The following is a 17,633-nucleotide window of genomic DNA, read 5'->3' on the forward strand; positions in this document are numbered from 1 at the left end:
GACAGTGGGCAAGTAACCTCACTTTAGACCTCAGTTTACTCCTCTGTAAAACAGGAATAATGATGCCCACAAGAGCTGTCTCACAGGGTGACCCAAGGAGATGTTCAAAGGGTGCTTTGGGAATCTCACCTACATGGCCCTGGGACACACTGAGAGAAGTCTCACAGTACCTTGTCACAGAGGAGATTCTCATTTAGAAAATGGGTACAAGAGTGTGCTGGAGACAGTCAACCCAGCTCTCGAGAGCTGGTTGTTAAATGTGCGGTGTGATCATTTATAACCTGGGCAGCTGGTTGTTAAACATTTACCCTGGCCAGACAGAGGTGGGAGGGAAAGGTCATTGCCCTTTCCCTCGTCATCCCGCCTCCAGCAGACTGTCTCGTCCATCCCACCGACCCCCTCACCCCCCAGAGCATTAAAGCCTGCCTTGGGGGGCTTGGGACTCACCGTTCTCACAGCCTGAGGGGCCCAGGATGCTGCCGGGGGGACACTGGCTGCATTTCATCCCTGTGATGCCTTCCTTGCAGGAGCACAGTCCAGTCATCTGCTCACAGTCATCTCTTACGGAGCCTCCAGGGTCACAGTTACAGGCTGGAAGGGCGGGAGGTGGAGCCATGGGCCTTAGCCGGCCTGGGGCTCCAGGACAGGGCCGCCGGGGACCTCTGGTGGCGGTCAGGGGATGGAGAGGGACCCAGACTGACCTAGGCCTTGGCTCTGGCCTCTGCCCTTAGCTTGACCCTCCTGGCTACTCGGCAGGGGCTGCAAAGTCATGTTTCACGGGCCTTCCACGAACCCCACGAAGGGAGGGGGTGCAGATACCCCCAAAGGGGATAATCCTTCAATTTCAACCTTTGCCACGTAGGTAGTTTTCTTTAGTAGAAATCCCAGCTGGCTCGAGCTGACAGTGGCGGCTGGCCGGGAGTTTGCCACGGGCCAAGGAGAATCCCCAAGTGGCTAACTGACCCCAGAAGGAACGTGGAGTCAAACGTTTTATGGTGCGTGTGTGCGTGAGTGTGTGCGTGAGTGTGTGTGTGTGCGTGAGTGTATGTGTGTGTGCGTGTGAGTGTGTGTGTGCGCGTGAGTGCGTGTGTGTGCATGTGTGCGTGTGTGCATGTGTATGCATGTGTGCGTGTGTATGTGTGTGTACATGTGTATGTGTGTGAGTGTGTGTATGCATGTGTATGTGTGTGCGTGTGAGTGTGTGTGCGCACGTGCGTGTGTATGTGTGTGTGAGTGTGTGCGTGTGTGTGTGCATGTGTGTGTGCGTGTGTGAGTGTGTGCATCAGTGTATGTGTGTGTGCGCATGAGTGCGTGTGTGTGCATGTGAGTGTGTGTGCATGAGTGCATGTGTGTGAGCACGTGTGCGTGAGTGCATGTGTGTGTGCATGTGAGTGTGTGCGTGCATGTGTGTGTGCACGTGTGTGAGTGTGTGCATCAGTGTATGTGTGCGCATGTGAGTGTGTGCATGAGTGCATGTGTGTGAGCACGTGTGTGCGTGAGTGCATGTGTGTATGCACAAACACACATGACTGTGAGGTGTTGAGGCTAGAAAAACTACTCTGTCATGCCCGTGCCCCTGGGGACCCATCACCTCCTCTCACCCCAGCTCGGGGACTGGAGCCATCATGGCGTCTCCCATCCAGTCCGACCCCGGACCCCCTTTATCTGCCCTCACTGACAGCCAGGAAGCGTGAGGGACTAGCCTAGTCCCACGGACAGGGATGGGGGGGGGCCCCATGCTGCCACATGGGGAGAGAAGGAGTTTAGGGACCGCCAACAGCACCCCCCGCCCCCGCTCAGGCACTCACGGGTGCAGCCGCTCCGGCCGTCAGTCACGATGCCACGGAAGTTCCAGAAGCCCGGCTCACATCGATCGCACTTGAGGCCCCCCACGCCCGGGCGGCAGGAGCACTGGCCGGAGATGGGGTCACAGCCGCCCCCATAGGAGCCATATGGGTTACACTGACAGGTGCCTGCGATCCACAGCCAGAAGTCACCCTGGGGCCCCCCTACAGGCAGAGGAGCCCCCAAATCTGGGGCTCTGGGCTCCCAAAATCACCCTTTTCCCCTTGACCCCTATTCAGCTCTGCCTGGGAATTTCAGGGGAAAGTCAGTGACCAGCACCTCGAGGTGGGGATGGGCCTGTCTGGGCTCGTCCGTGTCCTCAAAGCCCTTGTCCCCTCCGCGTTACAGGTCCCTATCTCTAAACAGAGGACACTATATCCCCCCTCAAAAAAATCCTGCCCCTGGGCTAGGGAAACCACACACACACTCACTTGGACAGCCAGCCAAGCCAACACCCTGGGCCCTGGTGACATTGTCCAGACAGCAGCCGTAGGGGGTCTGAGAGCAGTGTAAGACAGGCGGGGGCGGGACCATCGTCGGCGTGGCTAAGAGAGTGAGACAGGTACATGGCACAGGCTTGAGCCCGACGAGCGCAGGCAGCCCCGGATCACCCAGCCCCCCATCTGGACAGCCCCGCCCCCCCAGCCCCCTACCTCGGCAGGCACCCTGGGCTGTGACATACAGCTCCTGGCGACTCTCACACCTTGCTTTTTTCAACTCACACTCGTTACCATAGGTGACCCCATCAGAACCACACACCTGGCAGAGGGTGCAGAAAGAAAGGAGGGAAGGTGGGTCTTGGTGAGGCGAGGGGCTGGGAAACAGCCCTTCCCTCCCCAGGCAGGCCAGGCTGGGGACGCCGGGGTCCATGCAGGGAGGGGGGAGGTCAGGGCAAGGGCGCATCCTCACCGGGCTGCGTAACACCGTCTGGCAGCTGAAGTCACAGATGCACCGATCATCCTCCGCGTCCTCGTCCCACACGCCTCCCCGGCGCCGGCACCGCTCCTGCTCACACTCCCCGTCCTCACCCGAGCCGGAGCCCCCAGAGCCACATTCTGCAGGGAGGGCGGCACGGTGAGCAGCCGAATCCCAGCGCTTGCTTCCCCAAGGCTGCCCCTCCCGTCCCCGGGAGGAGTTCCAGAGACAGGAGATGAAAGTGGTCCTAACGGAGCTGGCGGAGGCTCAGTTAACTGGGCCAGCCATCACGCCACCTCAGGAGAGCCCACCCACGAGGCTAGAGGACAATGCCAAGCTGGGGTGGAAAGACAGACCGCACTCTCCCTTCCTACCCTATCCCCGCCAACCCCACTCAGAGCCCACCACGTTAGAACACCCCATGGGCAGTCTCTAGGCAAAGCTGTGATCCATCAGGCCCAGAAGCGCCATCAGCTCCTGGGAGAGGACAATAAATCTGGAGTTATGGAAACCTAGAAATCTTGGTGCCTGGGCCAGCAGCATAAGACACAGAATGGCCCTCAAATCCATCTAATGGTCCAGGAGGACTCACCAACCTCTCTAAAGGACTTGGGTTGGGTGTGTGTGTTTGTTTTTTATCAGGGAGAGTGTGAGAGAGAAACAATAAATGACTCTCAATGGAAAAACAAATAGCTAAGAAGATGTTTGTCCTTCATTCTCAAGGATGAGCTGGACATCAGGGAGCTGATGCCATGACTTGCAAGTCAAATGAACTTAAGTGAGGGAGGGCTGTGCAAAGTCACCAACCTCACTTTCTCCTCCAGAGCCACCTAAGAACAATGACAAGATGTGGATCAGGCTAATTGGAGACGGCCTTGGACACAGGGGGAGACCTAGGCCTTTTTAACGAAGGTCTTTCCCCAATCTCAGTCTGACTGAGGCAGTGATTAAGGCTAGATAAGAAATCAGGCAAAGAATGGCCTTTTTTATACGGTCAAAAAATATATACACTCCTGTATTATATATGTGTTATATACACACACATATTCTATGTTACATATGCATATTACCAATGTATACATGCATGCCTGCATACGTATAAATCTGGGAAGGGAAGATTTCTGGCCAAAACAAAATAATTGCAAAATGAACCAATCATGGCCCGAACAATGACCAAGTGGAGCTCGGCCTGGGACCATCAGTGAGAGACAGAGTGATGTGGATTTAAGACATGGTGCTTAAGAAAGAAATCTAGCCTCTAAACCCCAAGGTATCTTGTGAGGTTTCAATGATCAAGATTTACGTTCCTTTGGACATAACATCCGCAGGAAAGGGTTTGGATGATATTCTCTGCGGACTGAGGGAAGGGAAAGAAGAAAACAAAACAAAAGAAAGAATATGAAGAATTCGGAGTATCATAAGAAGATTTCTATGAGCTGAGGAAAGCTGAAGCAAGCAGAATATAGAATGATGATGATAAATATAAATACTTTATTAAATATTATTAATTAAGCATTCCATTATTAGTACTAATTAATTGTATTACTTTTTTATTTTGTGCAATAGAGCATTTATAAATAAGAAATTAATTGATGTCAAAAAAGAAATATCAAAAATAAATATAATAAAAATTAAAGATATTATGATAATAAAAATGAATAAATATAAAAATAAAATATCATAAATATAATAATCTGAATGCCATCTAATCCTAAAAATCAAATTTGTCCCTCACAAGGAAATGAGAAAATACCTTTCCATCTCTTCTTTTCAGAAGTAGGGACTTATAGGTAGAAAGCATCCCATCTGCTGCCTCACCTACTTGATGGTTTACCCTGTTTTGCTGAATCTTTTTAAAATTCTCTTCTTCAACATGCTTCCTTAGAAGGAAATGCTCCCTGTCTAGGGGAGGCAGGGAGAATAGACTAATAATAATAATAATAACAATAATTAGTTTTTCAAGTGATTTAGTTTTTGGAAACCACTTGATGTTATTTAAAAATATAAATTATGTGTAAACTAATAAGAGCAATAAAAAATTTTATAACTAAAATGGCCATACCTACTGACCCAGAGATTCAACTTCCTGGTACATAGCCCATAAAAAGAAAAGGTCCTATCTTTACCGAAATATTTATAGCAGAATTTTTAATTTTTTTTTTTTGCTAACAAAGAACTGAAAACAAAACTATCCACTGATCTGAGGAAGGGCTAAACAGCTTGGTGTCCATGAGTATGTTGGAATAATGCTGTGATTGGAGAAATGATGACTACAGAGAATTATGGGAAGACTTACATGAACAGATACAGAGGGAAGCTAAATGCAGCCAAGAAAACAACATGCACAATGGCTGTCCCAGGCAGGACAGTAATGGAAATGAAAGGAATGACCATCACAAGCCAATCAAATGAAGATTGAAAAATTATTTAAAAGAAAAAAAGTTTGATCCCCAAAGAAGAGATAAGACAACGAGGCTCTCTCAGTCCTTAACAGAGTGGGGCTCCAAGGACGTGGAACATTAGATTTTCTGATTAGTTTTGTTGAATTTTTAGAGATTCTTTATGATAAGGGATAAAGGATGATTTGCTAAAAAGAAAGGGAAAGGAATTTGGCAACAAATCTAAATGATATCAAAATAAAAGGTGTCAATTAATATAAATATTTTAAAATAATTACAAATGTTAATTGTGAAAAGAAGCAGTAGCTTCTCTTCTATTAAAGATGTGCTTTTCAAGTCAATGAGCATTTATTAAGCACCTATTTAATAAAGCCAGTAATTAAAACTATTAAATTAATGTCTAGTCAATTACTTACCAAATTTAATAATGTCAGTAATTAAAATTAGTCCTGAAAATTAATTTGGTTTAGGGCTGCGGAAAGTAATGGCATCTTTTCTATTAAAGAAATATGTATTAGGTCAACAAGCATTTATTAAGCACCTATTAGATGCCAGGCACTGTACTATAAAGAGAAGGAATTAAGCATTTATTTAATAAAGCCAGTAATTAAAACTATTAAATTAATGCCTAGTCAATTACTTACTAAACTTAATAATGCCAGTAATTAAAATTAGTCATGAAAATTAATTCGGTTTGGGGCTGGGAAAAGCAATGGCTTCTTTTCTATTGAAAAGTATGTAGCAGGTCAACAAGCATTTATTAAGCACCTACTAGATGCCAGGCACCATACTATAAGGAGAAAGAATACAAAGAAAGTACAAAGACAATCCTTTCCCATCGGTCCAGCAGGGGCTAAGCGGGATGAGGTCCTGGGCTCTGGGGTCCACCTACCGTCCTCGCAGGGCCCAGCCCGGACCTCCTCAATCTTCTTCTGCTGCTGGCAGGAAGCCTCTCGGAGCTCACAGCTGCTGCCATAGGTGATCCCATCACTGCCACAGACCGGGCTGGGGGGTGGCCGCTCACACCGGGGGCACACGCACTGCCCGTTGGAGCACACGGCCCCAAAGGTACATACTGTGTCTCCACATGTCTCTGTAGAGAGAGGGAGAGAGCAGGACAGGTCACCCCCCCCCCACATCTGCCAGGCTGGCCCTGGGCCGCAAGAGAGAATGTATAACGAGGGGCATGGGGGAAGGGGGCCAGTGGCAAGTTGGGACCAGTGGCTTTGAGCAACCTCGACTTCCGGGACTCACTTTCCTTGTGTTAAGTGAGCCTGGGGGAGAATGGTGATGATATCGGGGGGGGGGGGGGGGGGACAAGGTTATAAGTGGGGAAGCACAGAGTTTCTATAATCAGAAGGGTAGGGGGTCAAGTCCCAGCTAGACCTAAACAAGAATCCCTCCACAAGAGGCCATCCAGTCTTGGTTTGAAGACCCTTCTGACCAAGGCCAGGGACAGGGACAGCCCCCGACTCCTGGAAGCCCAAGTCGGACTTATTGAAACCTCCCAGAGCCCTGTTGGAAACGCCTGCCCCCTAATTCTGACGGCCTCAGGGGGGACCAGGAAGGGGCCCAGACACTCACTGCAATGTCCTGGGGAGGCCACGCTGAGGTTAATCTGGCGAGTGCAAGCGTGGACATGCAGCTCACACTCACTGCCGTACGTGTTCCCGTCCGAGCCGCACACGGGCTGGGCCGAAGCCACGCACTCGGTGGGACACACGCAGCGGCCGGTCTCCGCCTCACACAGGGCCCCAAACTGGCACTTTCCACAGAGGCCTGGGGGAAGGGGAGAAAGGCAGAGCTCCCGTCACCATCCGGCTCCAGACACCCCAACAATCGCGTCCCTGGCGGTCACGCCGGCCCCTCCCTTGTCACCATCCCTTCAGGGCCCCGCGATCACTGGCCACAGGCCCCATAGTTCTTGTCTCTAACCACCCAGATGCTGCCCTTTAGTCTCTCAGGTTTACTGACTACAGACCTACCCCAGCCATTCCCCCAGAGCCCCTGGAATCTCTTATCAAGTCCCCCCAGTCACCCCCCGGCACCCCTAGAATCACTGACCATAGGGTCCCCAATCACCCCCCGGCACCCCAGAATCACTGACCACAGGCCCCCAGTCACCCCCCGCACCCCAGAATCACTGACCACAGGGCCCCCAATCACCCCCGGCACCCCAGAATCACTGACCATAGGGTCCCCAATCACCCCTAGAATCACTGACCACAGGGCCCCCAATCACCCCCAGCACCCCAGAATCACTGACCACAGGGTCCCTTGCGAGTGACCAGGATCTCCTTCCTGAGGACGCAGGCTGTGGCTTCCAGCTCACAGGGGCTTCCATAGGTGACCCCGTCATTGCCACACACGGGGTCGTAGAGGCCCGCACAGACCTGCTGACATTCACACACGGCCTCCCAGTTCCTCACCACACACGTGGCCCCAAAAGGACATTGGACCCCCAGGCAGGGGCTGGGGGTCGCCTGGTCTGAGGGAAGAGGAAGGAGGAGAGCCAATATTGGAATCATCCAGGGGCATCCCAGAGGCAGGGCTGGGGGGGAGGGGGGTTAGTGTGTGGCAGGGGCCAGTTTGGGGGAGAATAAGGGAAATAGGTCCCAGAAGCCGAAAGCTCACTCACACACACTCACTCACACACACACACACACTCACTCACACATGCACACACGCACACATGTGTGCACAGACACACACTCACACACACTCCTTCACTCACACGCGTGCACACTCACTCTCGCACGCACACTTACACACTCACACACGTGTACACACTCACTCACACATGTGTACACGCACACACTCACGTGTGCACACTCATTCTCACACGCACACTTACACACTCACACACGTGCGCGCACACACTCACACATGCACACACTCATGCACGCACACACTTACACACACTCCTTCACTCACACGTGCGCATACACATTCACACGCACACACACTCACGCGTGCACACATTCACAACACTCACACATGTGCACACACGCACACTCCTTCATTCATACACACTCACATGTGCGCACACACACACAAACACATTCACATGCACATGCACACACACTCACACACTCCTTCACTCACACACACTCACACTCTCTCTCTCTCTCACTTCCCATGGCTCTCCACACTAGGCAGGGGCCTCCAGCCCAAAACCTTCTGCCTTCTGAGACCATCCTGGGCCCTTCCCGAGCCTTCTGGCCTGACTCCTCCTGCCCATGCCCCGCATGCAGCTTGCAGCACTGACCCTCCAGGGGTCCCGGGGCCTGAGGAGCCCCCGTTCCTAGGGTGCCAGAAGGGCTTTGCTCAGGACCCCACTGGTGACCGCCCTCTGAAGGCGGCACTCCACTACCGTGTCACGTTGCTCCCCACCCTCCGTGAGCGGCCCCTCAGCCCCCCGGCCCTTAGTTGGGGAGGGGGTGGGATCAGAGAAGGAAAAGGGAAAGCGGAGGCAGCGACAACCAGAACACACAGGCATCCGCCGACAGACACCGGACACGGGACAAACACGAGAACACAGAACGTGAGGGGCCTTCACTGCCCTGGAGACCCCAAAGCCCATCTACAAGCCTGCCCCCGGCCGAGCTCAAGGGCAGGCCTCAGGCAAGCAGCAGAGGCGCCCGCTGGAGCCTGGTCCAGCCCTGGATCTCCGGGAGGGCCCCGCTGTCCCCAGGCCCTAAGGGAGAGCCCCTCACTCCGCCTCGCTCCTCATCCCAAAGCCTGGACGATGGGCCAGCCGAGGCTAGGACCCCACGAGCAAAGGGGGAGGGGCGGGGAGAGCAGGCCCCGAACCATACAACTGTGGGAGCTGGAAGGAGCCTCAGGTGACTCCTCAGACCCAGGTCCCCGACTGCAAGACCAGGGCCTTTGGGCCGTCACAGCCAGAGCCAGGAGAAGATGCAAGAGCCTGGGAAAGTGGGAAGGGGGCTGTCAGCATCCTTTGGGGGGCAGAGAGCTAAGGAAGCGGGGCACAGGGAGAGCGTCCCTTCCCACCCGGTGCCCCAGGGAAGCCGACCTCTGGTTGCCGGTGCTCCCGGTGGGGTGGGGGGGGATCCCCGGGGCGGCTCAGGGGCCTCCGTCCTCCCAACACGCAGGGCTGGAAGACACAAGACACAGCAGAGAGGAAAGGACCAGAGAAGAAAAGCGCCAGAGACAAGACAAGAGCATCCCAGACGGACGGAGGACGGACAGACGGACGGACGCACACGGAGGGAGCCCTCAGGCGGGCCTGCGGGAAGGAAGCTCGCGGTGTCCCCCAAGGACAGACGGACAGGCGGGCATCAGAGAGAGCCCTCAGGCGGGCCTGCAGGAAGGAAGCTCCCCGCGCCTCCCCCAGGACCCCAGTGACCCCCCTCCAGCCGGGAAGCCCCCAGTCTCCATCCTGGGCTCGGCTCCTGCACAGGGGGAGGCTCTGGGGAAGGGGGGGTGAGTGTGTGAGTGAATGTATAAGTGTGTGAGTGTGAATGTGTGATTGTGTGCATGTCCGCGTGCTGAGTGTGTACGTGTGAGTTAGTGTTTAAGCGTGTGTGACTGTGCGCGCATGCCCACTGGGGACCGGTCTGGGGGGAGGGAGGGGGCTGGAGGCTCACCATCTCCCCGGCGCAGGCCACGCCTCCCTGCCCCGCCCCAGCGCCCCCCCCCAGATTATTCTCTCTCCCTCTCTGCCCAGAGCCCTCAGGAGGAGAAAGAGCTGGGGGTGGGAGGGGCCAGGGCTCCGGGCCCCCCCTCCCTGTGGGACCCTGCGCTTTAGAAAAGCCCCCCGAGGTGCCCAGAGACTCCCAGAAGGCGCCCGGGAGCTTGCCGGTGTGGCCAGCCAGCCGGGGTGGGGGGGCTTCGAGCACACCCCCTGGCCAACTCTGCTCCCCTGGAAACAGACCCCGGCCCCGCCCCCTGGCGCCAGCCGGCTGGAAGGTCGCCTGCTACTTACGGAGCAGTCAGGAACACCCGCGGTCTCCCGGCAGCTTGTGGGGGTGGGGGGAGAAGGAGAAAGAAGAGGAGGGAAGAGCGGAGGCGGCCGGCAAAGGCCTGGACTCTGTGCCTCCAAAGCGTGACGGGTGGCTATGGATGGTGTGTGATGGGAGGGCTGAGGCAAGCTGGGCCCCGGGCCCCGCGGCAGACACGGAACCGAGAGCGGCGGGCGCGAGAGCAGGCGGGAGGGCCGCAGGCGGGGGCTGCCTTACCACAGGGGCCCTGGTGCTTGACGGGCAGCGCCCGCTGCTGGTTGCACTCGGCGCGCTGGCGCTCGCAGTCGCTGGCGTACGTGTGGCCCCCGTGCGCGCACACGGGCCGGTAGGCGCCGTCGCAGGTCACGCGGTCGCAGGAGCAGCGCGCCCGGCCGCGGCGGATCAGACACACGGCGTTGAACTTGCAGGGGGCCGGGCACTGGTCTGAGGAACAGAAGCGGGGAGGAGATACTCAGAGGACCAGAGTGGGGGGCGCCCCGGGGAAGAGGGACTTGGCTGGGGGGAGGCGACCCTCCATCCTTCCCGGCTGTCCTCCGGGCGGGGGGGTCGTAGGGGACGCTGTCCGGGGCGCAGTGAGGGGCTCACCCAGTCTCGGTGCCCCTGCGGGCACGACTGCCCCCTGGAGGAGGCAGGCCCCTGGAGGAGGCAGGCCCCTGGAGGGCGGGAGGAGTTTTAATTTTGCCGCCTGAGGTTGAATGTCCTCACAATGGGTGGGGGAGGGAGAATTCGGGACTCTACATTTTATAAAGCAAATGTTAAACAAACAAATGAGTAAATAAATAATTCCCAGGCCCAGGCTCGAGGAAGCCCCTCCTCCACCAGAAGCCCCTCCTCCACTGGGACACCCGGCCTCCGCCCCCTAGCGCACCTTGCGGCTGGCACTGCCCGGAGCGCAGCTTCTGGACGTCCAGGCCCCGGGTGGCGCTGGTGCGGCCCATGACGCAGTCGTTGGCGTAGGTGACGCCGTCGTCGCCGCACACGGGCTCCTGGCGGGGCGGGCAGCTCTCGGGGCGGAGCAGCATGTCAGGCTGGCGGGTGCGGGGGTTCACCCAGCACACGCGACTCAGGTCGCTGAGAACGCCTTTGCAGGGATCTGGACAGAGAGGAGCAAGTCAGACTCCTCCTATGACCCCAGGAGTCCCTCCCACACCCCCAGGAGTTTCTCCCACACCCCCTGGAGCCCCTCCCACATCCCCAGGAACCCCTCCCACACCCCAGGAGTTTCGCCCACATCCCCAGGAACCCCTACCACACCCCCAAGAGTTTCTCCCATACCCCCTGGAGCCCCTCCCACATCCCCAGGAGTCCCTCCCACAACTCCAGGAGTTTCTCCCACATCCCCAGGAACCCCTCCCACACCCCCAGGAGTCCCTCCCACACCCCCAGGAGTTTCTCCCATACCCCCCGGAGCCCCTCCCACATCCCCAGGAGCCCCTCCCACACCCCAGGAGTTTCGCCCACATCCCCAGGAACCCCTACCACACCCCCAGGAGTCCCTCCCATACCCCCTGGAGCCCCTCCCACATCCCCAGGAGCCCCTCCCACATCCCCAGGAGCCCCTCCCACACCCCAGGAGTTTCTCCCACACCCCCTGGAGCCCCTCCCACATCCCCAGGAGCCCCTCCCATACCCCAGGAATTTCGCCCACATCCCCAGGAACCCCTCCCACACCCCCAGGAGTCCCTCCCATACCCCAGGAGTTTCTCCCATATCCCCAGGAACCCCTCCCACACCCCCAGGAGTCCCTCCCACACCCCCAGGAGTTTCTCCCATACCCCCGGAGCCCCTCCCACATCCCCAGGAGCCCCTCCCACATCCCCAGGAGTCCCTCCCACATCCCCAGGAGACCCTCCCAAGTGGGGCCAGGAGGGGGCGCCCTCTCTCTTCCCCTGTGGCCTCCCAGGGGCCCAGTCCTGGGGACTTAGAGATAAGAGATAGAAATAGAGAGTTCCGGGCCAGGGACCGAAGCTGAAGGGCAGACTCGCACAAGGTCGGATTTGAATCCAGATCTTTAGTCCTCTGTCCATAATGCTTTCCACTCTCCCTCCTCAGTCCCCCTGCTGCCAGCACCCCCCTCCCCCTACAGAGCCTTCACATTCAACCCCGTTCCCTGGGGGCGGTCCTTCCCAGAATTCACAAGACCCGTATTTAAAGCTGGAAGAGACTTCGAAATTGAGAGCTGAACTCCCTCCCTCTGGGGGCCGTTCACTCATTGCTTATCCCGTCTGACCCTCGTCCTGACCCCACTGGGGCTTTTCTGGATACCTGAAGAGGTTTGCCATTGCCTGCTCCATCATTTTACCGATGGGGAAACTGAGGCAGACAGGGCAAGTGCCCAGGGTCACTAAGAGGCCGGATCCCTCTTACAGATGAGACCCAAAGGAGTCACCTTCCTGGGCTCGGCTCAAACCCTGTAGCCCGTAGATGTGCACAATGCTCGTGGATGCAGCGTGTGCACATACGTGTTGCGTGTTGTGTGCATTCATGTGTATTTCTGCATGTGTGCACTGTGTACAGAAATGCCTGCACTGCTTACAAACACGGATGCGTGCGCGTGTATGTGTGACCACATGTATTTTGCACACGGGTGGCTTGTGTTTATTGCGCGTGTGTTGTGTGCATACAGACCTGTGTGCAGTGTATCGTGTTGTGCACACGTGTTATACAGCTGTGCACACACTGCACATGTACATGTGTGTTGCTGTCTGTGTTGCACATGTGTGTTGTGTTGCTGTGCACATGGGGGCAGCCTGTGCACACTGGGGTGTCGCTGGCGTACGTGTGGCTGGAGGGACATTGTGTAGTACGTACACGCGTGTGTCTGTGTGCACCCCGGTGTGCATGTATGTGCACACGCACTATGTGTGCACAGCTGTGATACAGCACCACAAACACCATCAGCTCCCTTCGAGCAGGGACATTTTGCCTTTCTTTGGGTCCCCAGTTTCCCAGAGCCTGGTATACACTAGGCGCTCACTAAGTGCAAGGCCACACAGGGAGCAGGTCCTCTCCAAAGCTCCCCACCCCCACCCCCCACCCTCTGGCCCTTTTAACCCAATCTCCCCATGGATAGAGCTCCAAGACTGTGGCTCTCCGCGTGGCCAGGAGGGGGCGCCCTCTCTCTTCCCCTGTGGCCTCCCGGGGGCCCAGATGTCTCTGTGACTTAGAGATAACCCCTTGCACAGGAGGAAGCTGAAGGCCAGGCTCCCACAAGTGGGATTTGAACCCAGATCCTTAGCCCACCCCCCTCCTCAGTGCCCCTGCTGCCAGAGGAAGCCGGGATGGGGGCGAGGAAGGGCGAGGCCAGTCCCGTGCCCACCCTCGCCATCCGGCACCCGCCCCCGCCTCTCACCACAGGGGCCATCGAACTTCTTGACAATGTTCTCCTGCCGGGCACAGGCAAGGCGGTTCAGCTGGCACTCGCTGGGGTAGTCACGCCCGTCGCTGCCGCACACGATGCCCTCGGGGACGCCGCTGCACGAGGACGGGCAGATGCATTTGGCCGACTGCCCGTCTGCCGAGCGGGCGCAGGTGCTGCCAAAACTGCAGGTCACCCCCGAGCAGGGGTCCCGGGAGCCTGAGGAGAGGGGGAGGAGGCACTGAGGAGCGCTGGAAGTGGGGTGGGTGAGGTGGGCACTGGGGGCGGGGGGTCCCAGGGGGCGGGGGGCAGCCCAGGGGGTGGGGGGTCCCAGGGGGCGGGGGGGGGGTCCCAGGGGGCAGGGGGGTCCCAGGGGGCAGGGGGCAGCCCAGGGGGTGGGGGGTTCCAGGGGCCCCAGAAGCCCAGGGTGAGAAGGGCCACGGAGGGAGCACTCGGGAGCCGGGGGACAGTGGGCAGCGAGGGGAAGAGGGCTCACTCACCACAGGGCCCCCGGCTGACCACGCGGATGCGGCGTTGCTGGCTGCACTGGGCCCTCTGCAGCTCACACTCGTTGCTGTAGGTGGAGGCGTCGGACCCACACACGGGCGCCACCACGGTGGGACACGGGCCCTTCTTGCACACGCACGTGGCGCGGCCGGCGCTCTGCTCGCACACGGCCCCAAAGCCGCAGAGCATGCCCCGGCAGGCTGCGGGGGAGGAGGGAGAGAGTCACTCGGGCCCCTGCCCACTTCGTGCCACCAGAGGACCAAGGACCGAGCATCCCTGAGCCCTCCTGCCAACAGGGCAACCCCTGGTCCTCTGCTCCCGTCTAATGGAGCAATCGTGGGGACTGCTGGGGCGGCCCCCTCCGTCTCCCTCCCTCCCGGGACGGACAGGCTTGGAGCCGACGGCCCAGATCTCCCGAGGTCTATGGTGCCAGCCCGAGCCCGGGCCGTGCCAGCTGGTGGGAGCCGCAGGCCCGGAACCGCTCGGCTTGGTCAGTGACAGTGACCCCCAGCACTGGCAATGGCTGATTCCAAGACAGAGCCCGGGGGGGCAGCCCCGGAGAAGCTGCCCACGGAGACAAACACACACGAACCCGCGGGCACAGACACACACGGGGGCACACGCACTCTGGAGCTGCTCTGTCCTTCAGTGCCTTCCCCATCCTTCCCAGGCCTTTCCAGGCATGAGTGGGGAGTCCCCCAGCTGACAGGCAGCCAGTCCGGCCAGGGGGCTCTGGGAGGAGAAAGAATCCACAAAGGGAAGGGCTAGATGGAGAGTGCTCCCTAACACTCCACCCCAAGGGCCGGGAGAGGGAGTGCTCCCTGATGCTCTGCCCCGAGGGCCAGGAAGGGGGGTGCTCCCTGACGCTCCGCCCCGAGGACCGCATGGGGAGTGCTCCCTGACGCTCCACCCCGAGGACCAGCACGGGGAGTGCTCCCTAACGCTCTGCCCTTGGGAGACAGAGAACCCAGCTCCTAATTCTGCTCCTACCTGTATCACACTGGGCAAGCCACTTGGCCGCTTCCTCATCTATAAAATGATAGCTGACCGGAGTATTAGGGTCAAACTCAGAAACAGATACTTACACGGACGCAGAAAACCACAAATTCCCATTATCTGCATTGTACTGCGTTTGTCTTTATTCCATTAATTTCCCAATGACATTTCCACTTGATTCTGGCCACACTGGGGAGTCTTGCCAACCTCTGGACCGGAAGGTCCCTTTCCAGGTCCGGATCCACCATCCTCCCTGCACTACGGTCCAACCAGACAGAACTCCCGGCTCCCCTTTTACCTCTCAGCATCCCTGGCTTCCTCCAAGACTCGCTCCAAGCAGTCGCTTTTACAGGCGACCTTTCGGATCCCCCCGGGTACCAGGCTACCCCTCTGTACAGTTATGTTTACACGGTAAGTCTTTCCCCAGTAGAATGAAGATAAGGGCCTTCTTTGGTTATGTCTTTGAACCTCTGGCAATTGGTAAGAATGTAATAGTCACAAAGCATTTATTAAGTGCTTCCTGTATGCTGGGCCGTTGGGATACAAGAAATATAAAAGCCAGTCTCTGTTCTCAGGGGAAACACCATGCAAGGAAGGCTATCCTGGCTGAGTGGAGATGATCAGCAGAGGGAAGGCGTTAGGAGGAGGGGGGATTGGGAAGGGGACCCCAGGATTATGCGACGCCAGGCTCTGGTTGTGCCAGGCTTTAAGGGTCTGAAGAAAAAGCTAAGCCAGTGCCTGCCCCCCCCAAAGCTAACATTCTGCTGGGGAAGGGGATATGTACATAAGGAGATACAACAGGATATGTGACATTCACAGGAGATGGAGCTTTGATGGTTCAAAGGTTTGCTCAATTGAAATGATTGTTGATTTGGGGAGAGCAGATAGTTACCAGGGGGAGGAGGGGAGATCAAATGCAAATCTGCAGACAAGGCCTCATTCCCTACCTACCCACCCCCACCGGGAAGCAAAACCTAATTCCAGCCCCCCCACTAGTCCTTAAATCCCAGTCCAGCCCAGTTCCCAGCCTCAGACCAGCAGCCCCGAGGCACCAGGTAAAGGCTTGTCTGGGGCTTCCAGAAGGGAAAGGGGAGGCCCCGTTACGCAGTCCAGAGACCCCCGTCTCGCTGTAGGATGGCATGCAGGGCTCCTCCCACTTGAGAAAGAGGGAGAAAAACTCTGTGTCTAAAGGCCTGGCACAGTTGGCCACGAGCAGACTCCAGATGAGCCATCTGCTTCCCTCTCCCCTCATCCCCCAATGTGCCCCAGGGTCAGAGCTGATTGGGAAAACTAAAGGAAGAAGCATAAAAGTGTAAGAAGTGGCCCAGTAGGTGCTGTGGGTAGATTGAGAGGATACCGGCTACAGGGACTGAGAGGGTCTGTCCTTTGGACAGGGAAGCTTGGGTTTCTAGCAGCCCCTAGGACATCTTGCCGTCTTGCCCCTTGCCCCTCCCCCATGGTCTCTCTCCATCTGCCAAGATCTGCTTCATCCCTCAATAACCTAAATTATTTGCTGTCCAAAGGGCCATACAGGGAGACTGGGCTCTGCCCTTGCTGCCACTACCACCCTAAGCCTAAAGTGAGGGGACACAGAGAAAAGGGCTTGATCAATGTTCAAATGGATTAAAAAGAACAACTAACCTTTATGTCTCCTCCCACCCCTTCTCCTTAAAGTTCTATGGCTCCCTATTGCCTCCAGGAATAAGAATAAAATCCTGTTTGGTTTTCACTGTCTTTCCATGATCCATGATCCAGCCTCCTGGCCATTCTTCACACACAACATGCCCCTCATGTCTGGAGGGCCTGCACTCCCTCCTCACTTCCACCTCCTGGCATCCCTGAATTCCTTCAAGACTCGGCCCCAAACTCACTTGGTTAGGAAAACCCCCTTCATGCTGTGCCTTCTGGGAGAACTGTGGGGGTTTTTTGCCTTTCTTTATTCCCACAAAGCTTAGCACATGGCAAGCGTTACATAGTGCCTGGCATACAGTAGGCACTTAATAAATGCCTGCTGCCTGACTGAATATAATGCTTTATTCACAATAACCCTGTTAGGTGCTAGAGCTATCACCCCTACGTTATAGAGGTCGGAAGTAAATAAAGAGCCGTTCAAGGACTCGCCCAGGCTGATGCAACAAAAATCTGAGGTAAAGTTTGACTCCACATCTTCCTGTCTGAAAGTACAGCCCTTCCCCACACTACCCATGAGCCCCAGGGCCTTATACAGAGCCAGAGATTGAGAAGGTGCTTAAATTAATGCTTGTTGATCTGCTGATACTGTGCTGCACTGGATTGGGACTATGCAGGGAGATATATATAGAGACATAGACGTATATAAATATAGATATAGATATACACATATAGAGACTTAGAGGAGAGAAGCAACAATGTTAGAGACCGAGGGGAGTGGCTCATTTCCCACTAATCCCTCCCTTATCCCACCCCCCCACCTCAAGTTCAAGCCCGGAGGTTCTTCCATGGGACAAAGAGACAATGTTAAGAGGCTTGGAAGTCAGGACCATGGAGAGCTCAGCTATCTGCTCCCAGGTTGGGCCGGCACCTCACACACTCCCAGCCCCGCCAGCAGCACCAGGCTGTCAGAACCAGTTCCCTGGGTGGGGATGGGGG

At 56.5% G+C, this 17,633-nt stretch overlaps 1 protein-coding gene across 3 annotated transcripts in view; it reads right to left on the reverse strand.

The window, feature by feature from the left end:
• The window catches only part of AGRN (agrin), a 52,934-nt gene that overhangs the window by 17,279 nt on the left and 18,022 nt on the right, over window positions 1-17,633 (reverse strand). For all 3 annotated transcript variants that reach the window (XM_051988868.1, XM_051988869.1, XM_051988870.1), the window contains exons 3-14: window positions 14,003-14,209; window positions 13,497-13,721; window positions 11,013-11,237; window positions 10,361-10,567; window positions 7,426-7,647; window positions 6,744-6,938; window positions 6,052-6,252; window positions 2,755-2,900; window positions 2,499-2,604; window positions 2,277-2,390; window positions 1,809-1,973; window positions 448-591 (exon numbers count right to left, since the gene is read on the reverse strand). In XM_051988868.1, the coding sequence (XP_051844828.1) occupies window positions 448-591; window positions 1,809-1,973; window positions 2,277-2,390; window positions 2,499-2,604; window positions 2,755-2,900; window positions 6,052-6,252; window positions 6,744-6,938; window positions 7,426-7,647; window positions 10,361-10,567; window positions 11,013-11,237; window positions 13,497-13,721; window positions 14,003-14,209 (2,157 nt within the window). The remainder of the gene's footprint in view (window positions 1-447; window positions 592-1,808; window positions 1,974-2,276; window positions 2,391-2,498; window positions 2,605-2,754; window positions 2,901-6,051; window positions 6,253-6,743; window positions 6,939-7,425; window positions 7,648-10,360; window positions 10,568-11,012; window positions 11,238-13,496; window positions 13,722-14,002; window positions 14,210-17,633) is intronic.

Source organism: Antechinus flavipes, chromosome 3, assembly GCF_016432865.1.
Source record: "Antechinus flavipes isolate AdamAnt ecotype Samford, QLD, Australia chromosome 3, AdamAnt_v2, whole genome shotgun sequence".
Classification (NCBI taxonomy): Eukaryota; Metazoa; Chordata; class Mammalia; order Dasyuromorphia; family Dasyuridae; genus Antechinus; species Antechinus flavipes.